The 22,864-nt window shown below is 43.8% G+C and overlaps 1 protein-coding gene across 5 annotated transcripts in view; it reads right to left on the bottom strand.

Moving 5' to 3' along the window:
- Nucleotides 1–22,864, bottom strand: part of UBE3D (ubiquitin protein ligase E3D) — a 155,892-nt gene that overhangs the window by 42,305 nt on the left and 90,723 nt on the right. For 4 of the 5 annotated variants that reach the window (XR_010933832.1, XR_010933833.1, XR_010933834.1 and 1 more), the window contains one exon: nucleotides 17,636–17,774. Coding sequence is in view for 2 of the 5 variants with exons in the window: in XM_067702689.1 (XP_067558790.1) it covers nucleotides 17,636–17,774 (139 nt within the window). In the remaining 3 variants the exon portion in view is untranslated. Of the gene's footprint in view, nucleotides 1–15,374; nucleotides 15,900–17,635; nucleotides 17,775–22,864 lie in introns of those variants that run through there. The other variant, XM_067702691.1, reaches the window with a different exon arrangement.

Genomic DNA, 22,864 nt, shown 5'->3' with positions numbered 1-22,864 from the left:
AAAGACAGGGAGACAAGATAGGCAATTTAAAAAATGGCCAGTTAGGGGCTTCCCTGGTGGCGCAGTGGTTGAGAGTCCGCCTGCCGATGCAGGGGACACGGGTTCGTGCCCCGGTCCGGGAAGATCCCACATGCCGTGGAGCGGCTGGGCCCGTGAGCCATGGCCGCTGAGCCTGCGCGTCCGGAGCCTGTGCTCCGCAACGGGAGAGGCCACAGCGGTGACAGGCCCGCGTACCGCAGCAAAAAAAAAAAAAAAAAAAAAAAAGAAAGAAATGGCCAGTTAAAGGAGAAAAGCAGGGCTCTAGCTGACTGTTGCCAAGACTGGGGCAGCAGGAGAAGAGGAAACCTTTAATTTTTGTATCCAGAGTCAAACAGGCTGGGGCCTCTCTGGCTGGTTCTTAACACCTGATAATGCACAGTTCTGAGGGTTTTTTTGTCGGGGAGGGAAGGACCTAAACAAAATGGTTTATAAAACTGATAAAAAGCATCATCTTCACAGTGAGACTCTCCAAGCCTTCTGCATGATGAGATAAAAGTAATCAACTGAAAGAAGAAATTTAATAAACTCTTAAAATACCCAGAACAGGTTTAGTTTAAATGGATTTTTTTTTTTTTTTTTTTTTTTTGGCGGTACGCGGGCCTCTCACTGTTGTGGCCTCTCCCGTTGCGGAGCACAGGCTCCGGACGCGCAGGCTCAGCGGCCATGGCTCACGGGCTCAGCCGCTCCGCGGCATGTGGGATCTTCCTGGACCGGGGCACGAACCCACGTCCCCTGCATCGGCAGGCGGACTCTCAACCACTCGCCACTAGGGAAGCCCTAAGTGGATTTTTTTAAAGCACCTAAATATCAGATAGCAAGCTGTGTTTTGGACACCATCACTGGGTTAAAAAAGAAACAATAAAGTTGAGAAAAAAATGAAAAATTCAGTGAATGGTTGCGCTAGTTCTACTGTCATTAAGCGCAATTTCCTTTCCATTTCATACAAGTCTAAAAGTAAAAACAATGCCACAATCCATTTGCCTGCAGAAACCACTCTGTAATTTGTGACCTGAACCGTTGACAACATTTAGTAGAAAACTAAAAATGTGGGGCTATTTCATTCCCTCACCATGCCACTCACCCACCCCAAGAAAAATTTGACTCCAAAGATGTAGAGTAGTGGTAAAATGTGACACTGATAATACATTAATTATAAAAATGGCCACACCTTGCTTATATGACTTACAAAGTGCTTTCACATAGGAAGCGTAGTTGTTATTCTCCTTCTGTTGATGTAAAAACCAAGGTTAAATCACAGAGAGCCAAAGACGACACTAAAAGTCCTTGCCTTGAATTCTTCAAATATATGGCAATGGCGGTCAAAATATAAAGTGAGAAACTTCCAAACCATAGCTACACTCAACGAGCTAAGCATCTCCTTGGACCAGAAGAACAAAGCGGGGAGTCAGAGCTGAAGCCAGGGATCTGATGGGGCTGAAGTCAAAGTCAGGCTCCAGGGCGGAGTAATAGCCACGAAAGGAGACCCAAGAAAGTCGCTACTGACACCTGCTGGAGGTTACGACTCACACGGACTCCACAGCTACAGCAATGGCGAGAGGCCAGGCTGCCTGCTGGTTCAGGGGGTAAGTCTGCAGGAAGCCCAGGAGCAGCACAGAACCCCCCCCCCCATTCTGGACTCGGTTCTGGACGAGGCAGGTTGAAGTAGCTACAAAACTACCAGGGAGGTGGGGCAAGCCCGGGGAGCACTAAGGGGAGAAACTTACACAAGGTGAGAACTTAAACAACGCGAGCTTGCAAACCAACATTCTAAAACACACGAAGAAACGGAACCCTGAATTAGGCCACAAAATGCACAACTAGAAGATCAGGCGACTCCAGACAAAATTAAAAGAACAGAACAAATGAAAAAGACTTAAAAGCGGGTATATTTAATAGCCTCAGAAAGATTTTTAAAACTTGGTATCATCTAAAGAGAACAGATTGATAATTGCCAGAGGCAGGGAATGGGAGGGGCATGGGGGGGGCAAAATGGGTGACGGGGTCACAAGGCACAAATTTCCAGTTATAAAATGTCCTGAGGGGCTTCCCTGGTGGCGCAGTGGATGAGAGTCCGCCTGCCGATGCAGGGGACACGGGTTCGTGCCCCAGTCTGGGAAGATCCCACATGCCGCGGAGCGGCTGGGCCCGTGAGCCATGGCCACTGAGCCTGCGCGTCCGGAGCCTGTGCTCCGCAGCGGGAGAGGCCAGAACAGTGAGAGACCCGCGTACCGCAAAAAAAAAAACAGAAAAAAATGTCCTGAGGATGTAAGGGACAGCATGGTGACTACAGTTCATAATACTGTATTATATACTTGAAAATTGCTACGAGAGTGGATCTTAAAAGTCTTTGTCACAAGAAAAATAATTTGTAACTGTGTGTGGTGATAGATGTTAATTACACTTATTGTGGTGATCATTTCGCAATATATACAAATATTGAATCACTACACTGTACATCTGAAACTAACATAACATTATATTCAATTACACCTCAATTTAAAAAACTTGATGCCTTGGAAATGAAAAAAAATATCCATTGAACTAAAAACTCAATAGTTGGGATAAACACCAGAATGAGTGAACTGGACAATCTAGTAGTGAGGAATTTATCCCTAATGTGCACACGTGCGCATGCACACACACAAAAGAACATTTAAGAGATAAGCAGAATAGACTGAAAGACTCCAATATAAGTCTAATAGGAGGTCAACAGAGGAAATGGGGGTGGGGGAGATAATGGAGATTTCATATATAATAGCTAGTGATTTTCCAGAACTAAGTTAAAGACAGGAGTCCTCAGGTGGAGTAGTCTCAGAATACTAAATAGAACACATTTTTAAAAATCCACACCTAGACATCACTGTAAAGCTAGAGTACATCAAGCATAAAGATAGACTCTTCCAGACCAGTAGGAGAAAAGAGATGGATTCCATCTGCAGAGCAACAGCAAATAATGTTATAATAGCTGTCTTCTCAAAAGAACGAGAGGGCAGAAGGCAATGAGTGATAGATCTTCAAACTGAAAAGGTGTGCAGAATTCTATACCTAGCTGAGCCATCATTCAAGAACAAAATGAAGACATTTCAGAAGGAAATTCTGTGAAAGGAATACTAAAGGATACGGAATGTCGGGAAAGAAAACAAAAAGTATGACACTCATATGTATATATGCAATGAATCTTAAAATATTTAAAATCAACCACTAATTTATTTGTTTTTAAGTGAAGCAAAGACAGTAGACCATAACAATGTGGCAGATGTGAGGTACAGGGAAGGAATGTGCTTAACAGGTAGCTAAAATATGGTAAGGTACTTGCCTGTTTGAAAAAGGTAAAGATATTGAACCACTTTGTTTTTCCTACAACGCTTTATATATTTAAACATTCTAAGAGCAACCACTAAAAGAAGAAACCTGCAAGCTATTGTTTCCAAGCCAGCAGAGGAAATTCTTTAGAAAGGGATGAAAAACCTATCAAGACAACCAGGAATTAAGAAATAAGGAAAAAAGAATAAGAGATCAAGTGTGACAATGAAAAAACACACACGTACACCCAACTGTATTACTAATCACAATAAAGTAAGTAGATTTAACTCCCCTATTTAAAATAAAAATACCAAGAGCCACGTCTTCTGTTTGCAGTGCTCTGATTTCTGTGAAAATTATTAGTGTATTTGGGGGACTTAGTGCTGAAACGCAGCTGATGGTTCAAATGGACAATATCTAAAATGTTTATGGCCTTTACAAATGGGTTTCAAGCTGAAGGTAAATGAGAAGGAAACAGTAAGACCAACAGAAACAGAGTCAGAAACATTGGGACTAGAGACAAAATGTAGCTGTTATAAAGAACATCAATCAGCTCTAAAGAGACAAGAAAAGGCACCAGTACTTAAACATTACTTGGCTAATTGTTGACTTCATTTTAGTCTGTTCTGTTATTACGGCTTCGGACAACATACCAGACATCCTCTTGTATGCTACAGATGTATCAAACCACCTTAAATTACTGCAAGCTAACTGCTGATGCTAACTGCGTGAAGCCCAGGCTGAGCTACAGAAATACTCTCCCTGCTGTCCCAACGTCATCGCTACTCTGGGACCTTCATTCCCAACTTGTAACCTAGAAGGAAGCAACGTGCTGATCTCTAAGGGGAATGCCAGCCTTAGGCTGGATGCTAGCCTTTCCTCTTTAGACTAACTTAATCCACAAGCGCTCACACTTCTGTGAATCCTTCAACTCCTGACACTAGCATCAGTGGATTCCTGAGCCGGAGGGATGAGAAACCTGGGGTCTCGGCAGGCAAGTGACTTGTGCCCAGATGTACCTGTTGCAGGTACAGAAGCCAAGACCAGAACCCAGATCTGTCCCCCACCTCCATGCCAGGGCTTTTCCACGCTACGTCGTACGTCAGGTCTACGAGAGCGAGGACCGAAAGGATAATGAAGTAACTCCATTCTCGTTCCTCACAGCTGCCCTGGCCTGGTCCTCCACACCTTCTCTGTTCTAAATCTTCTCTCTGCTGAGCAATCCGTGGTTCCTGGGTGGGCTCACGAGATGTTCTCAGCAGAGGCTCAGGACGGTGTCCCTTCCAATCCACCATTCCCTTGAAGGCTGGCATCCCTCCCAGGCTGCCCTTTCCCCTTCGAGCCAGAAAAGCTCCTTCAAACACACGGAAGAAGCCAGTGCAGTCATTTCAATCTTGATGCAACTTTGTTTCTAAAAGCAGACATGTAGCTTTAGTTGCCTCTTCAAGGAAACAAGACCAGGTAGCCACTTGGCTAAACACAGCCATGCTCAGTGTGGGAAAGAATCAAGTCCCTTTGTTGATAGCTCTGGGCAAGGGGAGAATCTCACATTTTAGAAACCTTTCTTGGAGTAACCATACTTCCAAGTAATACATGCAAACGCGAAACCACTGGAAAATTCCTAAGCCACAAATGTTTCAATATGGACCAGGATCAGAGTCAGAAACAGAAGTTGAGGGCTTCCCTGGTGGCGCAATGGTTGAGAGTCCGCCTGCCGATGCAGGGGACACGGGTTCGTGCCCCGGTCCGGGAAGATCCCACATGCCGCGGAGTGGCTGGGCCCGTGAGCCGTGGCCGCTGGGCCTGCGTGTCCGGAGCCTGTGCTCCGCAACGGGAGAGGCCACAACAGTGAGAGGCCCGCGTACCGCCAAAAAAAAAAAAAAAAAAGAAACAGAAGTTGAAACCGAAAGCAGAAGAAGCCTGAGGGAGGGGAGAGAAGAAGAGAGAGGCAGAGAAATCAAAGGCTGTGCAGAGAACATTCCAGGTTTCTCCTCCTGCTCTTCTCTGGCACACAGCCTACCTGACAGTGTTTCCCCCTCGCCTGCCTCTGTAGGAAAGAGTGAGCCGGGTCTCGCAGGCGGGAAGAGCCGAGGGCCGGACAGCACCCTAAGCCCATCATTCCTGACCTTTCTTTGTGGCTGGTAGGAAGATGCTGTGACAGAGACCCAATTCTCTTGGAGAGCAAAACAAAAACAAAAACAAAAACCCTACATTATGTGGCTTTATCTATGCTTTCCTTCAGTTAAACACTTTCAAGATGTTCAAAAGAAATAAGGACTTATTCTCCTTAAGGAATAGCGTTATATTATTCAGTCTGGGTGAATAAATTAGGAACAAACAGGGAACAGACAAAATGACTCTGTGTGCATCTACTTTCAAAGGAACTTTAGATTTTAACCCAACGCCCTCATTGCACAAAGAAACTGCGACCCACAGAGGTTACCTGGCTAGCTGGGGGTCACAAAATCCAGGTGGTGGCAAATCTGAGACTAGAGCTTGAGTGTCCTACATCAGGGTGAGTGACTGTCCTAGGACACCAGGCTTGCTGTGAGAAGGAGAGGTTACAAGGGCTGCACGGCCCTGAGGGAGAGAGGATGCTAAGTTCATGCTGAATGGCACAAAGATGAGTTACAGAGATAAATGACCCCCGGATTCTACCAAGCATCTGAGTGTGAAAGGGAGAAATCATGGTAGAAGAAAAAGAAAAAAAAGACAGCAAAAGAAAAAATACAAACCGCGGGCTTCCCTGGTGGCGCAGTGGTTGAGAGTCTGCCTGCTGATGCAGGGGGCGCGGGTACGTGCCCTGGTCCGGGAGGATCCCACATGCCGTGGAGCGGCTGGGCCCGTGAGCCATGGCCGCTGAGCCTGAGCGTCCGGAGCCTGTGCTCCGCAACGGGAGAGGCCACAGCAGTGAGAGGCCCGCATAACGCAAAAAACAAACAAACAAACTGCATGACAACAATTCAGTTTACTTCATTTGTTAGGGACTGTGTAACGTGCAGATTAATAAGAAAAAGTGAAGAAAACAGGAAAATAAGCTACTTGAGCTAATGACTAGGTATTCATCATAACTGAAAGATTTTCCTCCTTTACATTTCTCACTTCAGTGGGAATATATTCCATTTTCACTGAAGTGTTTCTTACCTTGGTTCTCAAAAACCTTTTTCAGAAATGCTTTGGGTGTTTTGTTTTTGGGGGGTATTTTTTGTTTTCCAAAAATTATTTTTTTAGGGGTGTTTGTTATAATGCAGATCCCTGGGCTCTCCTCCGGAGTTACTGAAGCAGAATCTCTGGGGCTCTCACTCAGAAATCTGAATTTTGAACAAGTTTCCTATGGACGCTGACATACAAGAGCCAGAACCATCCATAATCCCGGCATTGCAGAATCAGCCAAACCCATCTGTCCTCCAGGCCTCCCCTCACCCACTTCAGAGTTACTGAGTCTGAGGCTCAGAGACAGCGAGTGCCCTCCAATCACAGAGGCTCCCCAGGCCCTGCCCCAGGCCTGCTCTCGCCGCCAGGCTGTGAAGGACTGAAACTGTTTGATTTGAAGACTCTATACTTTTAGGCTTAAAGTGCAAATAAGTATTGCTTTGCTAATGAAAAACATACCAGATTTTTCTGTCATGAGGATGTATTTTCCCTTCACGGTCAGGGGGAAAAAGTTACCTTATTAAAAACAAGCAAACAAAACAAGAGACAGAATGATTGACTTTCTGGGCTACGCCTCGTTCCTACTTCTCTCAATAAGGCCAAAGCCAGGGCGCCCCAGCCCTACCAGGCTCCCCACCAAGTGGTAGCCCCTCAGAGTAAAGGCCATGGAAGGCCTGGGAACTGTCCCGCTTTGCCTACAAGCCCAACTCCTTGGAAAGGATAGAAATTTCTGAGGAGCAGCGCATGTGGCAGGGAATCTGGGACCGGGGAGCAGCCTCCTGAAAGAAGCAGTGTAGCAGCGAGAAGACTCCTGGGCTCGCTGACCCTCTGGGAAACCTCCAGGCTCCTTCCAGGCCCCTCCGTGTATTCTCTAGAATGTGGCCAAACAGCAGAGTCCAATACGAGAAGAGACAGAGGATAGAGGATTCAGACTAGAGACCTGTATGAATCTAAGGATGCCTGCTTATTTCCCCAAACCACAGAACGCCCCACGGGGCAGAAAGGAAGGTTAGGGCAACATCCTTTTCACACCCAAATTGTTGAGGCAGTTCTCAGAAATCTGTTTTAAGGAGAGAGACTGAAAATAGCCAGAGCAGTAATCACCACCTTCGAGACTGGATTCCCTAAATATAACGAGCGGCACTCAACCCCGGATTATCTCTGCCCACTGAGGACGAAGGCGTTATAGAAGGAAAGAAAGAAGGCCTACGTGCCTTGAGACCTGAGGGCACCAGCGCTGCACGCCCTCGAACCTCTGGACGGTGCGTGCGGATCAGGACAAATTCTATCTAGCCAGCGCCTGCCCATCTTGATGGGGGTCTGCCCGCCTCCTAATTCCATCTGCAGCAACCCTTGGACATCTGGAGTGGCTCGCAGCCTCCCTCCCCTCTATTCCCACCTGATAACAGGACCCCGGCTTATAAAGCCCTCCTCTGACAGTCTCCAGGAAGGCTGACTGTCTTCATGCCAGTGACGAAACAGAGGAAAAGGCAGAATACAGCCAGTAATTGAGTCCCAGCATCTCCAACGGGGCCAACTTTATACCAAAATATATTTCTGTGTGTGTGCGTATATGTGCATATATAGAACGAGAGACACTAACAAGAATTACTCTAAAATGTCAATCCTGGTGACGCCCAGTGATTTTCACTCCCTTTACATTTTTCTGTATTTCCCAATCTTGTATCATCAAGGTGATTATCTTTTTATAATCATTTAATAAAACGTCACCTTAAAAGATATTAAAGGCTATAATTTACCTAGACATGAGCATGGCATATGATAGACGACCGTTTATGTAGTGTAACATCTGAAAGTAGACAGGAAAAAACTGGTGTACAGATAGAATCCTCACTTTCCCTTTCTGTAGCCCCTTTGTTACTCCTCGTCTGTAAAGTTCCTGGGCCCCTGCCTACCCATTTCTTGGAGCGCTATATAGACTGCATATACCTATAAAAAAATTCTTAAGTTGGAACCACAACTTCAAACTTCCATACAATCAAAGCCTTTCACCTAAGATGCCAACTAATGGCCAAATGACTGAACCAAATTTTTATGTGTTGTTTTCTTCTCCTCTTTGGATACAGATATTAAAACAGGTAGTGAAAAAGTAGCTGGATGGGAGAATTATCTGTAAAATTATTAATTTCTGAACAATTGAGAAGTTGAATACAGCTGACCCTTGAACAACGTGGAGGTTAATCTGTGTGTAACTCATAGCTGGCCCTCTGCATCCACGGTTCCTTTCCATTGGCACATTCGACCAACCACAGACCACGCAGTACAGTGATATTATTCACCATTGAAAAATACCATGTGTAAGTGGAATCGTGCAGTTCGAACCCATGTTGTTCAAGGGTCACTGTATACGGTTTTCACGTCATGGAAATGTTGACACGGATATCAGTGAGTTTCTTAAAGTTAAAATCAAACTGCACACGAATTGTGAAATTTTTTGTTCTAATTCTGTGAAGAATGCCATTGGTAGTTTGACAGGGGTTGCGCTGAATCTGTAGATTGCTTTGGGTAGTATTGTCACTTTCACAGTATTGATTCTTCCAATCCAAGAACACGGTATATTTCTCCATCTGTTTATATCATCTTTGATTTCTTTCATCAGTGTTTTATAGTTTTCTGAGTACAAGTCTTTCGCCTTCTTAGGTAGGTTTACTCCTAGGTATTTTAATCTTTTTGTTGCAATGGTAAATGGTAGCATTTCCTTAATTTCTCTTTCTGAATTTTTGTTGTCAGTGTATAGGAATGCCAGAGATTTCTGTGCATTAATTTTGTATCCTGCAACCTTACCAAATTCACTGATTAGTTCTAGTAGTTTTCTGGTGGCATCTTTAGGATTTTCTACGTATAGTATGTCATCGGCAATGACAATTTTACTTCTTCTTTTCCAATTTGGATTCCTTTTATTGCTTTTTCTTCTCTGATTGCTGTGGCTAGGACTTCCAAAACTATGTTGAATAAGAGTGGCGAGAGTGGACATCCTTGTTTTGTTCCTGATCTTAGCGGAAATGCTTTCAGTTTTTCACCATTGAGGATGATGTTTGCTGTGGGTTTGTCATATACGGCCTTTATTATGTTGAGGTAGGTTCCCCCATGCCCATTTTCTGGAGAGTTTTTATCATAAATGGGTGTTGAATTTTGTCAAAAGCTTTTTCTGCATCTATTGAGATGATCATATGGTTATTCTCTTTCAATATGTTAATATGGTGTATCACACTGATCGATTTGTGTATATTGAAAAATCCTTGCATCCCTGGGCTAAATCCCACTTGATCATGGTGTATGATCCTTTTAATGTGCTGTTGGATTCTGTTTGCTAGTATTTTGCGTAAAAACAGAAATATAGACCAACGGTACAGGATAGAAAGCCCAGAGATAAACTCAAGCACATATGGTCACCTAATTTACAACAAAGGAGGCAAGAACATACAATGGAGAAAAGACAGCCTCTTCAATAAGTGATGCTGGGAAAACTGGACAGCTACATATAAAAGAATGAAATTAGAACACTCCTTAACACCATACACAAAAATAAACTCCAAATGGATTAAAGACTTAAATGTAAGACCAGACACCTTAAAACTCTTAGAGGAAAACACAGGAAAAACACTCTGACATAAACCACAGCAAGACCTTTTTTGATCCACCTCCTAGAGTAACAGAAATAAAAACAAAAATAAACAAATGGGACTTAATTAAACTTGAAAGCTTTTGCACAGCAAAGGAAACCATAAACAAGACAAAAAGACAGCCCTCAGAATGGGAGGAAATATTTGCAAATGAAACAACAAATGATTAATCTCCAAAATATACAAACAGCTCATGGAGCTCAATATCAAAAAGACAAACAATCCAGTTAAAAAATGGGTGGAAGACCTAACCAGACATTTCACCAGGGAAGACATACAGATGGCCAAGATGCACATGAAAAGATGCTCAACATCACTAATTATTACAGAAATGCAAATCAAAACTACAATTGGATATCACCTCACACCAGTCAGAATGGCCATCATCAAAAAATCTAGAAACAATAAATGCTGGAGAGTGTGTGGAGAAAAGGGAACCCTCCTGCACTGTTGGTGGGAATGTAAATTGATACAGCCACTATGGAGAACAGTTTGGAGGTTCCTTAAAAAACTAAAAATAGAACTACCATATGATCCAGCAATCCCACTACTGGGCATATACCCTGAGAAAACCATAATTCAAAAAGAGTCATGTACCACAATGTTCACTGCAGCACTATTTACAATAGGACCTAGAGTCTGTTGTACAGAGTGAAGTAAGTCAGAAAGAAAAACAAATACTGTATGCTAACACATATATATGGAATCTAAAAAAAAAAAAATGGTACTGATGAACCTAGTTGCAGGGCAGGAATAAAGAGACAGACATAGAAAATGGACTTGAGGATGTGGGGTGGGAGGGTGAAGCTGGGGCGGAGTGAGAGTAGCATCGACATGTATACACTACCGAATGTAAAATAGGTGGCTGGTGGGAAGCAGCCGCATAGCACAGGGAGATCAGCTTTGCGATGACCTAGAGGGGTGGGATAGGGAAGGTGGGAGGGAGGCTCAAGAGGGAGGAGATATGGGGACATGTGTGTGCATATGGCTGATTCGCTCTGTTGTGCAACAGTATTGTGAAGCAATTATACTCCAATAAAGATCTGTTTTAAAAAAATCAAACTACACACAAGTAACATCAGTGAGAATTTCCTGCTCTGGAAAAGTATACGCAACCCTTAGTCAAGGCGCTTCATCAGCTTCACCTTCCCCCGTGGAACAGTCTATGACTTCAAATCCATCAAGAGCTGAGGAAGCTTCCCTGACTAAGCCTGTCAGGTGTAAATAGATAAGCTCTATGAAGCTCTTTTGTTTCTTCTCTTCTACATATGTTCACTGCACTATACAGCCACACAGCATACACATAAAACGATAGTCTGATGAAGTTCAACTTATTTGCCAGGATCCATATCGCTCATATTGCCCCCTTAGCTGAAGGCTGTGGTTCTCTAAAGGATGGTATTAATGAAAGAGATACTGTCGCTGCCATGTGGTAAAACTAAGATGCGCAAGACCCAGGGCAATGACAGGACCATTTGTACTTTCTTTGATGTAGCTGCCATGAGATGGAATACGTAATAGACTCAGAACCAGAAGACCTAGGTTTGAAACATAGCTTTTCGTTTTGGTAGTGACGTGATCTTGCCTACATTACTTACATTCTACCCCTTATTATTATTATTTTTTTAAAACGATCTTTTTTTTTTTGTTTTTTTTGGCCATGCCGCGCAGCGTGCGGGATCTTAGTTCCCCAACCAGGGATTGAACCTGTGCCCCTGCATTGGAAGCATGGAGTCTTAACCACTGGATCACCATGGAATTCCATGCCCCTTTTAACATGAGGGTTGTTGTGAGGATTTTAAAAAGGATAATGTCTGTGAAAACATTTAAATTACTGTAGGATGTAGCAACTTACCTGGGTAAGAAAAAGAAGCCTCAGTTCTGGGGCTCTATGGCCTGGAAAATCCCATCCACACAGTTTGGATGGCCGGGCGCAGTGGGCAGAGCTTGGAGTTAGAGGTAAGGTATGCGAATGAACCAAAGGGGATTCCTGAACTCGGAGCTCAAGGCCTTAGAACATTCCTAATCTCTCAGTTGAGTGTAAGCTCCCAAGGTAGACTCCCCTTAGGGGTTCTCGGTGGGAGTCCAGCCATCGGTTAGGAGAGAGACGGAGTTGAGCCAGACGGCCCCATCTATTCATGGGAGCCCTTGCCACATGACTACCTAGCGACGCTGTGTTTAGACTGGATGAGGCCCGAGCGAAACGGAAGGGGCAGTAGGTGCAGACCGGGAAAGCAACGCTCAACCAAGGGTCTGCTGGGCCTCCAGGCAGGGTCAGTGTGTACCACAAGGGGCCACAGGCACACCTTGTTCCTGTTGAACCTTCGGACCCACGTGGCCCAGACCAGGAGGAGAACCCCCTCGTCACTAAAGGGAGAGATGCTATCCTTCTGACAATCCACTAAGCCTGCAGCACTACTTCTCTGGGAGATAAACAAGGCTGACACAAAGACTGAGAAGGTGAGCGCTCTGCCTCGGTCACGGTCATCCAAATCTTTCAAGATCGGACAGGACACTGTCTCCCCATCTGTGCTCTGAGAGCATTAATCCCATAAAACGCCCTGAGGAAAAGTCTTCCTGATATCAAATTTTAAGAGCATTTCCTACGTTCTTCAACTAGGAGGGTCACACTGCCCCTGTATACGCTTGAAAGGCCCTGAAAAGTCTTGCAGCTAAAAAAGAAAGATCTAACTTTGTTTAACCAAACTTCTTTTAATAGGCAACATTATCTGGTGGTTAAGAATGGGGGTGGAGGTGCGGTCTAGAGCCAGGCTTTGAACCTCCTGTTCCTCCGCTCACTAGCTGTGTGAGCGTGGGCAAGCTAATCTCCCTGGCTCAGTTTCTGTACCTGTGGAATGGGAATAATATTGATAATATACCTTCCTCATGGTGTTTCTCATAAAAATGAAATGAATGAATAAGTACAAATCGTTGAGAACAGGGCCTGGAATACAGAAAGCACTGAATAAATATTAGCTATTTTAATTTGCATTATTATTATCTGATGAATATCTCATGGTTTTTTATGAGTGACACCTATTTATACGCTAAGCAACTTGTGTCCCACGGAACAGGGAAAATCAGGTGTAGCACAAAAAGCCTAACGTACGAATCAGAGTTTCAGTCTCCAATAACAACTTACCCTTCCTGGCTCTGCTTCTTATTTATAAAAGTAAGGTCATTGGACTAGTTGATCCTTCCAGCTACAATAGTCCAAGATTCTAAGAAAGAGGCATAGAACCATTAAACCCAGCCGCCCCGACCCAGTCCTGGATCCAACCTGGGTGCTCTAAGGTTCTACCTTCCAGAGACCTTGTTCAGATTTAAAGCTGCCATTGCAGGACTTCGGGTTAAAAAGCTGGATGTGGTTCACCAAGATGGATATGGAAACTGCCTTCTGCCACCTCCCCCCAGAGCTCTGAAGCTCTCAGAGGGGAATCAAACTGGCAGCAGTTACAGTGGCAGCACCTGCCGCCTGCCCCCTCCAAAGGAGCCGTCGACACCCCAGTCCCCTCTGCCTCAGTTTCTGGGGCAGTTTCCGGTTTCCCCTCCTGTGGTCTCCAGGGCTCAGAGGGAGCCTGGACCTGTCTACTGGTCATTCTGCTTATCCTGGATCTCACCGGCTCCTTCCAAGGTCGACCCCTTCTTCGAGTCTTTCTCATTTGTACAGAGCTCCAGGCTGTCATTTCAGACACCCATCTATGCTCAGTCTTATTGACATCTCAAATGTGGACCTTACCCTTGGAGTCCACCCTGTCCCGGCAGGGAAAAAGGTGCTGCTTCTGCCCCTGAGGGTGTACTGCCCATGCCTCTGCTTCTCCCTAGCTCAGTCCTTTGGAATTCTCTAGAATGTCAAATGGCCATGCCAGTTTGCATTTTACTGGTGCGTCCGTCCACCCATCTCCAGCCAGCCAGCCAGTCAATATTTATTAAATGCTTCCTACAGCCGAGCACTGTCCTAAGTTCTGTTGATGCAACACTGAGCAAAAATAGACATTCTCCCTGTTCTCATTCAACACACATTTTTGTACAGGAAAAAAGACAAACAAAAAAAAAAGAAAGAAAAAGCACTGTAAATAGTGAAAAGAGCCATGAAGAAAATAAAACGAGGTGAGATTATAGAATAATGGTGACAGGGATCGGGGAATTTAGTAAGGGACAGGGGGTGGGGGTGAGGTTAGGCTTCTTAGGGGAAGGGACACCTGAGCTGAGACCTGAAAGACAAGAGGACCCAGCCATGCAAAGCTCTGGTCCAGAGTATTCTCCTGGAAGCAGAGAACAGGCAGTGCACAGACCCTGCAGCCAGGACCAGCCCACGAGAGGGAGCAGGAAGTAAGGCCAGTGTGACTGGAACAGAGTGAGTGAGACGGAGCGAGCAGGGGATTAGGCCAGAGAGGGAGGTAGGGACAGATACTGCTGGGCTTTGTGGGTCCGGAGAAGAAGTCTGGATTTTGTTCTCACTGCAATAGAAAGTCACAGAAGGACTGTAAGCGGGGAGTGACGTGGTAAGTCCATCCTTCTTGGGGCTGCAACAACTATGGTATGTGATTCTCAACCAAATCCTACATTGTTTGCTCAGAATCATACCAGGGATATTAAGGGACTGGACCAGAGCAGAAGTGAAAAGTATAAAAAAACCACCCAACGATATCCCTGTTCACCTGGGAGAAATGTTGCACTATAATTTAAGAAGTTAGAATTTCATATACATTAATGGCTCTAACTAATAAGATAAACCCTTCCTTCTGGGATTTGGCAGTGATAAGAGCTCAGGCAGTAGTGCTGTGTGAAGCCTCAGAAACCTAAAATAACATTTTTACAGAAAAAGCAGCATTGCTCACAGTAACTGACTCGCCCTGCAAAGTTAGAGAACTGGAAATGTAAAGATGGTATCTTTAACAAGTGTCATTCTACTATATTACAGCTCTTGCCAACACAGCTCTTTTATCTCTATGGGTTTTTTTCTTTGGTTTTTTTTTTTGCGATACGCGGGCCTCTCACTGTTGCGGCCTCTCCTGTTGCGGAGCACAGGCTCCGGATGTGCAGGCTCAGCGGCCGTGGCTCACGGGCCCAGCCGCTCCGCGGCATGTGGGATCCTCCCGGACCGGGGCACGAACCCATGTCCCCTGCATCGGCAGGCGGACTCTCAACCACTGCGCCACCAGGGAAGCCCCAACACAGCTTTTTGTAAAAAAAAAAAAAAAAAAAAACGCGCACTAAAGTGAGTTTCCACTTGAAGAAATAAATCTCCAACACGGGCAACATTAGCAGCCCAGTTCCTTGCCATCGTAATAACTGATGAGGTAGGTGTTCCGAAGATGACAAAGCAGAGCATCTCTTTCTAATCCTGACAGACATCCTCCCCTGTTCCCTGATCCTTTATCTTGGAGTGAAGGCCTGCGTGGGGAAGTCAATTCCTGGTGTGTCCTTGATAAGAATGCATCTTTCCAGGGGTAACGGCAGGGACAAGATCTCTTTAGCAGACGTTGTTTGTGAACCCGCGCCCAGTTTCTCTGTACCTTTGAAACTGGGAAAAGTGTGTGTGCCCCTGACAATCATGTTCAGCAAATGCACTGAAAGCAGAAGCACAGTCACTAATAGAGAGGGACAGTCAGCAATGATCCTGATGGTGAGAGCCCCTGTGATGACAGGTGCCGGGAGCGAACACGGATGGCACGCAGGGCGGGCCAGGCTTTCGTACCTGTGTGTGTATGTGTGCTCGAGGTGAGCGCCTTGAAGGGGCTGCTTTTCCTCCGTCTCCTGGAGAAGAAATACAGACTGGGCCTCCTCTCAAATCCCCCACGCCCGACCTAGATTACTCTTTTACCTTTAATCTCTTTAAGACTTGCGCGGAGGCGACCTTGTAATGAAATGATTCGAGATTTATATCACCCATGGATGACAGTTCTATCTCCCCCAGCAGGCTGTAAAATCCTCCAAGTCCGAGTCATCTCTTTTGCTCTTCACTCATCCATCATATAAAAACTTCCAACAGTGTAGACGGGAGTGGAATAAAAAATAATTGTCTTCCAGCCCCTCTCCCCCACTGTTAAGTTTCTCGCATCTCCCATAAAAGTTTGTGGGTGAACTTTTGTGTTATTCAATGTTCAATCCAAAGAGCAAAACTTAGAAGAAATATGGATTGATACACAGAATTTTAAATCAGTTCCAGTTCAGGGCAGTAGACAAATAATTACAATAATCACATAATAAGGGGGTGTTGTGGACCTTCCAAGGCAGATGTGACCACTCACACCCCGTCCACCTCCTGGGGCTTCGGCGAGCACTGAATTTGGGTAGCAGAAGCTGTTACCCAGCGTAAGCCTGGCGAGTCCAGCTCTGTCTCTAATATGCTGGCTACTCCCTGGCCAACTGACTCCATCTCTCTGGGTCTCAGTTTCCTCTCCTACAAAATAGGAAGGTGTTCTCTCTGGTCCTTGAATCTAGGACCTTCAAGCTGATCATCAAGTAATGATCAATTCAAACAGGTATCACACAGCCAAAGTCCGAAATGTGTGTATCAGGAAGAAAATCACAGAGACAATCAATGTAACAGAGTACCAGGAGGATATGGACGCAAATTATTATGGAGCAGTTATTATTATTATTCTTTTTACCAAATCCCTGAGCTATATTTCATAGGAAAATCCATGTCTTGTTTTACCACAGAGACGCACCAAGCGACATCCACCAATTCTGAAGCTATCTCAGGACACATCAGCAACCCTTCAGAAGTGGAAACAAGCCACCCACGTTCAGTCATTTCTCAGCAATGCACGTGGCCTGCTCAACAGGCTCAGAGGGCTTGGGAATATTTTTCCAATGCTGAGAGTCACAGATAAGTTCAGTAACATTCAGTAGCTATATGGTCACAAGTGAAGTGACCAGCCAACATGTGAATTCTCATATGCCACCTGGGTGACAACTAGCTAGCTGCCTACCAGGGGAGGTGTCTTCCTGCTGGTCAGTCCACAAGTGTTATTCTGTTCTGTAATGCTCTGACCAGGAGCACAGATAAATACCCAGAGAAGGGAGGGAGTGGGGAGAGAGGGAAAAGGTGCCGAGCGTGGGGGGAGGATGCAGCCGCTGTTAAACCTCCATTTGGCAATCTGACTGCAAGCTAAAAGCAGCAAAGATACTAATGCTGGCCGAAAATCCTTGTTCTAGGGCAAAGCTGGGAAAAGGGAAGTGGCATTCACAAGTGTCTTTGCCGAACGTTCCCGCCTCTTCTCTCAGAGGTGGGAAAGACGGAGATGACGAGAACAAGCCCCGGGTTAGAGAGACATGGGTTCGGCCACTACTAGACAATTATCTAATCAGTTCCGAGGCTCCATTTAGAAAGAGACAGAACAAGGCAATACACGCGTTGTGCTCGTTATTACTATCCTGTGAAAATGTGGGTTTCCGTGGGCTAGCGCCTGTTAAAGACAGGGTCCTTAAAAACGACAACAAGTCAAACTGAGAAATCACGCCGTGGTAAAGGAGCCATGCCTTACCTGGAAAGAATTCATGCAGCGGAGGGAGGGAGGCAACATGGCATTGCTCCTTGACAATATCAACAGCAGCTCCAAGCAGGTTGCAGAGGGCAGGGTGAGGCAGTGGACACTGACGTCACTTTCCCACGAGCTGGCGAGCCTGAAACACACCAATATGTGCAACTTCATCATTGCATCCGGTCAGACGTATTCCAAAAATCTGATGTAAGGAGAAAACTTTTGGTTGTGGGAGAGAAAGGGCGATGTACAAGAAATAGAAATAAAGTGGTTATACTAAAAATTCACAGAGAACATGTACAAGACATTTTTAGAGTGTTTTTGATAGAAAACAGACGGATTAGGCAATTTTTTTCAGGTCAACAGCTCATACTCAAAGTTTAAGAGTTGTATGAAATGCAGTCTCATTTGTGAGGGACCTATTGGGGTGGGGGGTTAATAGCTAACACATCAAACGCTTCCTTTGTTCTACGCCCTGTTCCACACGTAGTAATCATGTTCAACCCCCAGATAGCTATGAAATGGAACTACTGTTATCCCATTCTCCAGATGTGGAAATTCTTTCTGACTTGGATATGCCCCATGAAATACCTGGTTCTGTTTTTTTTTCCAGACTTTTAAAAAGTGACAGAATCCTTTTATCAATAATTCTTATAAAAGCCCCTGTTCATAATACAAACGAGAGTGAAGCTCCTCTCCTGGAAGGGAAGGGTTGGCGGAAGACCCCGTCATCTTCCAGAGAGGTCCATGAAGCAGCTCTGCTACTTCCTGTGGGACCTACTCGAAAATCCTCTCACCAGGGAGGGGAGAGGGAACGGAGGGCTAGAAAAGTAAAGAGACCTGTCTGAGATGAGGCAGATGTTTAGAAGACGCTGTGGCTGGCTCTGAATCCTGGTTTCCTGACTTCCCATCTAGTGCTTAAAGTAAAGGGAAAATCAGGAAAGCATTGGGAATACAATGTACTGAGAAGAGCACGGGTCTTATGCTATCAACTCTATTTACTTGAGAACTTCCTGCCTGGGCCCCTACCAAAGTGTTTCTTATCACTGTCCTAATTTTGAAAGAGTAATATATGTGTATTTTAAATATATATTTCCTCTTAAAAATACACGTTTGCCTTTCCTTAAACCTCTCTCTGTAAAGATACCTTTAACCGAACCAGTGGTGACTTCTGCCAAGTTGAGAGAGCATCAGTGGTTGAGGGCATAAGGGATTTAACACTTTCTATGACGAGCCATAGCAGATGCTTTAGCTGTGTGGTCCACCAGGTTACTTAGGCTGATACATCTCTGACGTGTGCTGGGGAGTTAACTCTGCAGCATTTGCCTACTAGCTGGACTGAGATAGGACACTGTCCACTTTCCTAAAAAATGGTCTATTTCAGCAGGTGCACAGTTGAGTGCTTTTTCTATGTTTTAAAAAATTACTCTTTTCTATTGATTGGCTAAGTTATTCTTTCTGCTTTTACCAACTCTATAACATTCCCAACATTTCACTGGCATGGAAGTAAAAATCTTGCTGTCTTTGGTAAAAGTCAAGTGTCGCACTAGCGCGGTGGCTTCAAGCTCATCCTCCCCTCCCCCTTCCTTAGGACCCACAACCACATAGTTACTTTCCATTCCCTGAACTGCAATATACTACACATGCTGTGTCTTGCTCATACAGTCTTCTGGGCCTAGAAGGCTGTTATCCTTACTGGTGAACTTCTGTTCATCCTGCAAGAACCACTCAGGTAACAGTTCTTAGAGACATCCTCCAGTGTCCCTTATGAGAATTAACTACTTGCTTAATACCGTACTTGTAGCTATTACAATCCTTAACCACCACCCTCCTTGTATTCTTATCTGGGCTGTGTCTACATCTCTGACTCATCGTAGATGAGACATGAGCAACCATGGCCTGTGGATTCCTCTAACTCTATAGCTAGTGTGGAAATAAAGATAAGGTTGGTGGTGTTGTTCCTCAGATACACCCAGGTATTGACTTTTTTAGTGGCTAAAAGCAATAGTGATTTTTCACTTTTACTGTATGTTCAATCAACAACTTAAGTTTTCAGAATTGATACCGCCTGCCCTATCACCCACAATAGGGCTGACTAAAGCTATTTTCATTCTGAAATTATTTTCAGTGTCTTGAAAAGGTATTTGCTTTTTCTGAATTGGATCTCTTGCCTCAACAAGAGGAGGCCTGGAGCGTGAATGTCCGTTGAGGACTCATCTGTGAAACCCCCAAACCTAACTCTGGCTCATCATGCTGCAGACCGTCAGCAAGGGTGTCCCCCAAGACGAAGGGAACACCGCAACCTGGACCGGGGCTGCTGCAGCTCATAGTGAAGGGTCCTGCCAATCAGAGATCAACTGAAGCCACTTTCACTTCTCATCATTTTCTTCTCCTCTTTTGGCAGTGATCATATTTGCAAGAGAAAGAGAAAATGGTGAATTATACAAATAAATCGTTCCAGAACAGAGTTATATCTTGGCTTATGGCTATAACATGCTCTCCATATTGAATGCTTAAATTTGACAAGTCTTAGGCCTTAGGTTGCTTCTGACTATCATCTCACCTGTGCCTACCCATCCAGACGGCGGGCCAGGCACTCTATTGACGGTTGTTGTGTCTAATCCTACGGCAGCCCTCAAAGGCAGGCATGTTCATCCCATTTTAAAGTTGAGGAAACCAGAGGTCAGAGAGTTTAAGTGATGGTCCAGCATCGTGCAGCTGGTAGATGATGGGGCCAGGATTCACTCAAGCGAGCCCGAATTCAAAGCCTTGCTCTCTCCCCATCGTACCACACTGATCTCTGAAGACGTCATAAGTAGCATTATCCTCTCCAAACAAACCACAAGTAGGACCTTAGTAAAGGAATCTGCCAACGCCTGTTTCTTCTGCATTTTAACTCTTCAGCTCGTAAAAGATAGAGTTAAGAGTATCTTCATTTTTCTGTAGGAAATTATTTTATCCTTTCTAAGCTGCTACTTTATTACATATATATTCTAAAACTTGAATAAGAAAGGTGGTAAGATGGACATAGGAAAATACACCTATGTCACAGTAAGCGAAAATAGTTCTACAGTGAGAAAAAATATAACACAAATATAAACGGTTATTTCCACGAGAGGAATATAAAAACCTGTTTCTTACATTTTATTCTTTCTTATTTTCCAAGTGTTATTTTTTATAATCAGAAACAAGTTAATGTTACGATGTTGATGTGATCTGTGGTGCAGACAAAGGAATGTTTAAATGCTGTTTAAAGGTATCACCATGCTGCTAAGTGGCTACGGTGTGACCTATCAAAAAGGACACTCAAATAGAAAATAAAATACATTAGCACTGCCTTGTCACTCACCAGCAAGTGATCTTGGATAAGCCAAGTTTCCTCACAAGATCTTGGAGTTTATACATAACCTAACCAATGTATCAAACCACCAACATTTACATAAAAAGGACATTCATTCCACAAATGATAACCACAGTCACAAAGAAAAAATACAATTATTAGTTATACATGTTAATTAGTCATGTTTCTCTGTAACTATAAGTATGTGTATGGCATGTAAATCCAAAACTAGCATTTTCAATCCAATCTTAAAGTATTCTGTGATTTAACAATTTTTATCTCTATTGAAGCTCAGAAAGGTGAAGAACGTTGTACTGATCACAGAGTAAGTGATGGAGAAGAAACTCAAGCATGTTCCTCTCCACCTAAATCTCATTCTTTTCTTGCTATATCATAAACAGAGCAAAAGCATAGCAGATATTTTTTAATAATTTTATCCAAAAAAATAGAGAAGCCCAAGGGCAAATAATGGGATAAATTTTATTTATTTTTTTGCTTTACATAAATTTTATTATTAGAGTTTGAAAGCAGATATATCTGATATTTATCAAGTTTTGCAATGAGAGAAGAAAATTTTACTTACTCTGATCTAAATCCTATCTCCTGAGTCCTCTTTGGGATAAATTTTAGATATCTCAGAACATGTCATTTTTTAATACTTTGAACAGCCTTATTTTTTTAATTTTTTATTTATTTATTTTTTTTTGCAGTACGCGGGCCTCTCCCTGTTGTGGCCTCTCCCGTTGCGGAGTACAGGCTCCAGACGCGCAGGCTCAGAGGCCATGGCTCATGGGCCCAGCCGCTCCGCGGCATGTGGGATCTTCCCGGACCGGGGCACGAACCCGTGTCGCCTGCATCGGCAGGTGGACTCTCAACCACTGTACCACCAGGGAAGCCCTGAACAGCCTTATTTTTGACATCAGATAATCCAGCTGGACCTAATATGGCTCTCAAATCCTAATATTCATCCTATCCTTTTTTTTTTTTTCTCAGTACACATTTCATTTGCCCAGGACGTATTTTTTTAGTGTTAAGACTTATAAATTTTCTTTACAATTTTAATTGCATAAAACATTACTTTAATCACATGAAACATCCATATCTGTAGAGAAAATGAGAAAGTAATACATGAAAAATGAAAATAGCTGTTTTGGAAAGTTACAGCTATGGGTAGGTTTTCCCCAAAACTTCAGTTAATGTTTTAAATTTTTGTTTTCTAATTAAGGAATAAAGAAATGAGAACAGGAAGGAAAGAGGGAGAAAATTCAGTTTATCTTAATATAAGTACCAAACTCATTATGTATTATTTAGGGCATGTGTTGTTTAAGCCAGAGCTGATACTTGAGACTATCCACCCATAGCTCAAATATCAATACAAATTTCTGTTAATGATATAAACGTTTTAAGAAACAGGATTCTAATAATCCAGAATCTGGATTATTTCTGTTATTTCCTACAAAGACATCATAGACCTAAATCACATTTGACCTATAAAATCAACAAGATACTTCAAACAGAATAATGAACTAAATATCAAGTGAAACCTATTTCTGTGACTTTTAAAGCACTGGGAGAGGAAAAGCCTTCCTAGGAGACCAGAGCTGTCAGCCAAGTGACCTTAGTCTAAGAGACCAAATGTGAGCAGAGGACACACCATCTTTATTTCTAAACTTCTGCCTTGACAAAATTCCCTAGAGAAGCAGCTACGGCCTATCTATTTTTAAAGAGGCAATGAGAAGGAGAAAAAAAGTCATTTTCCATCACTTCTAACAAAAATAGTGAAACTGAGAATGAATCAAACACCCATCAATATTAAGAAAAGAACCTGAGAAAACAGAAAGGTGATACAGTCTTCTAGGAAACATAGAGGTCATTTAATGTAACAAAGGCAA

Source organism: Pseudorca crassidens, chromosome 13 (assembly GCF_039906515.1).
Source record: "Pseudorca crassidens isolate mPseCra1 chromosome 13, mPseCra1.hap1, whole genome shotgun sequence".
Taxonomy (NCBI): domain Eukaryota; kingdom Metazoa; phylum Chordata; class Mammalia; order Artiodactyla; family Delphinidae; genus Pseudorca; species Pseudorca crassidens.
This window is presented reverse-complemented; position numbering and strand designations above follow the sequence as displayed.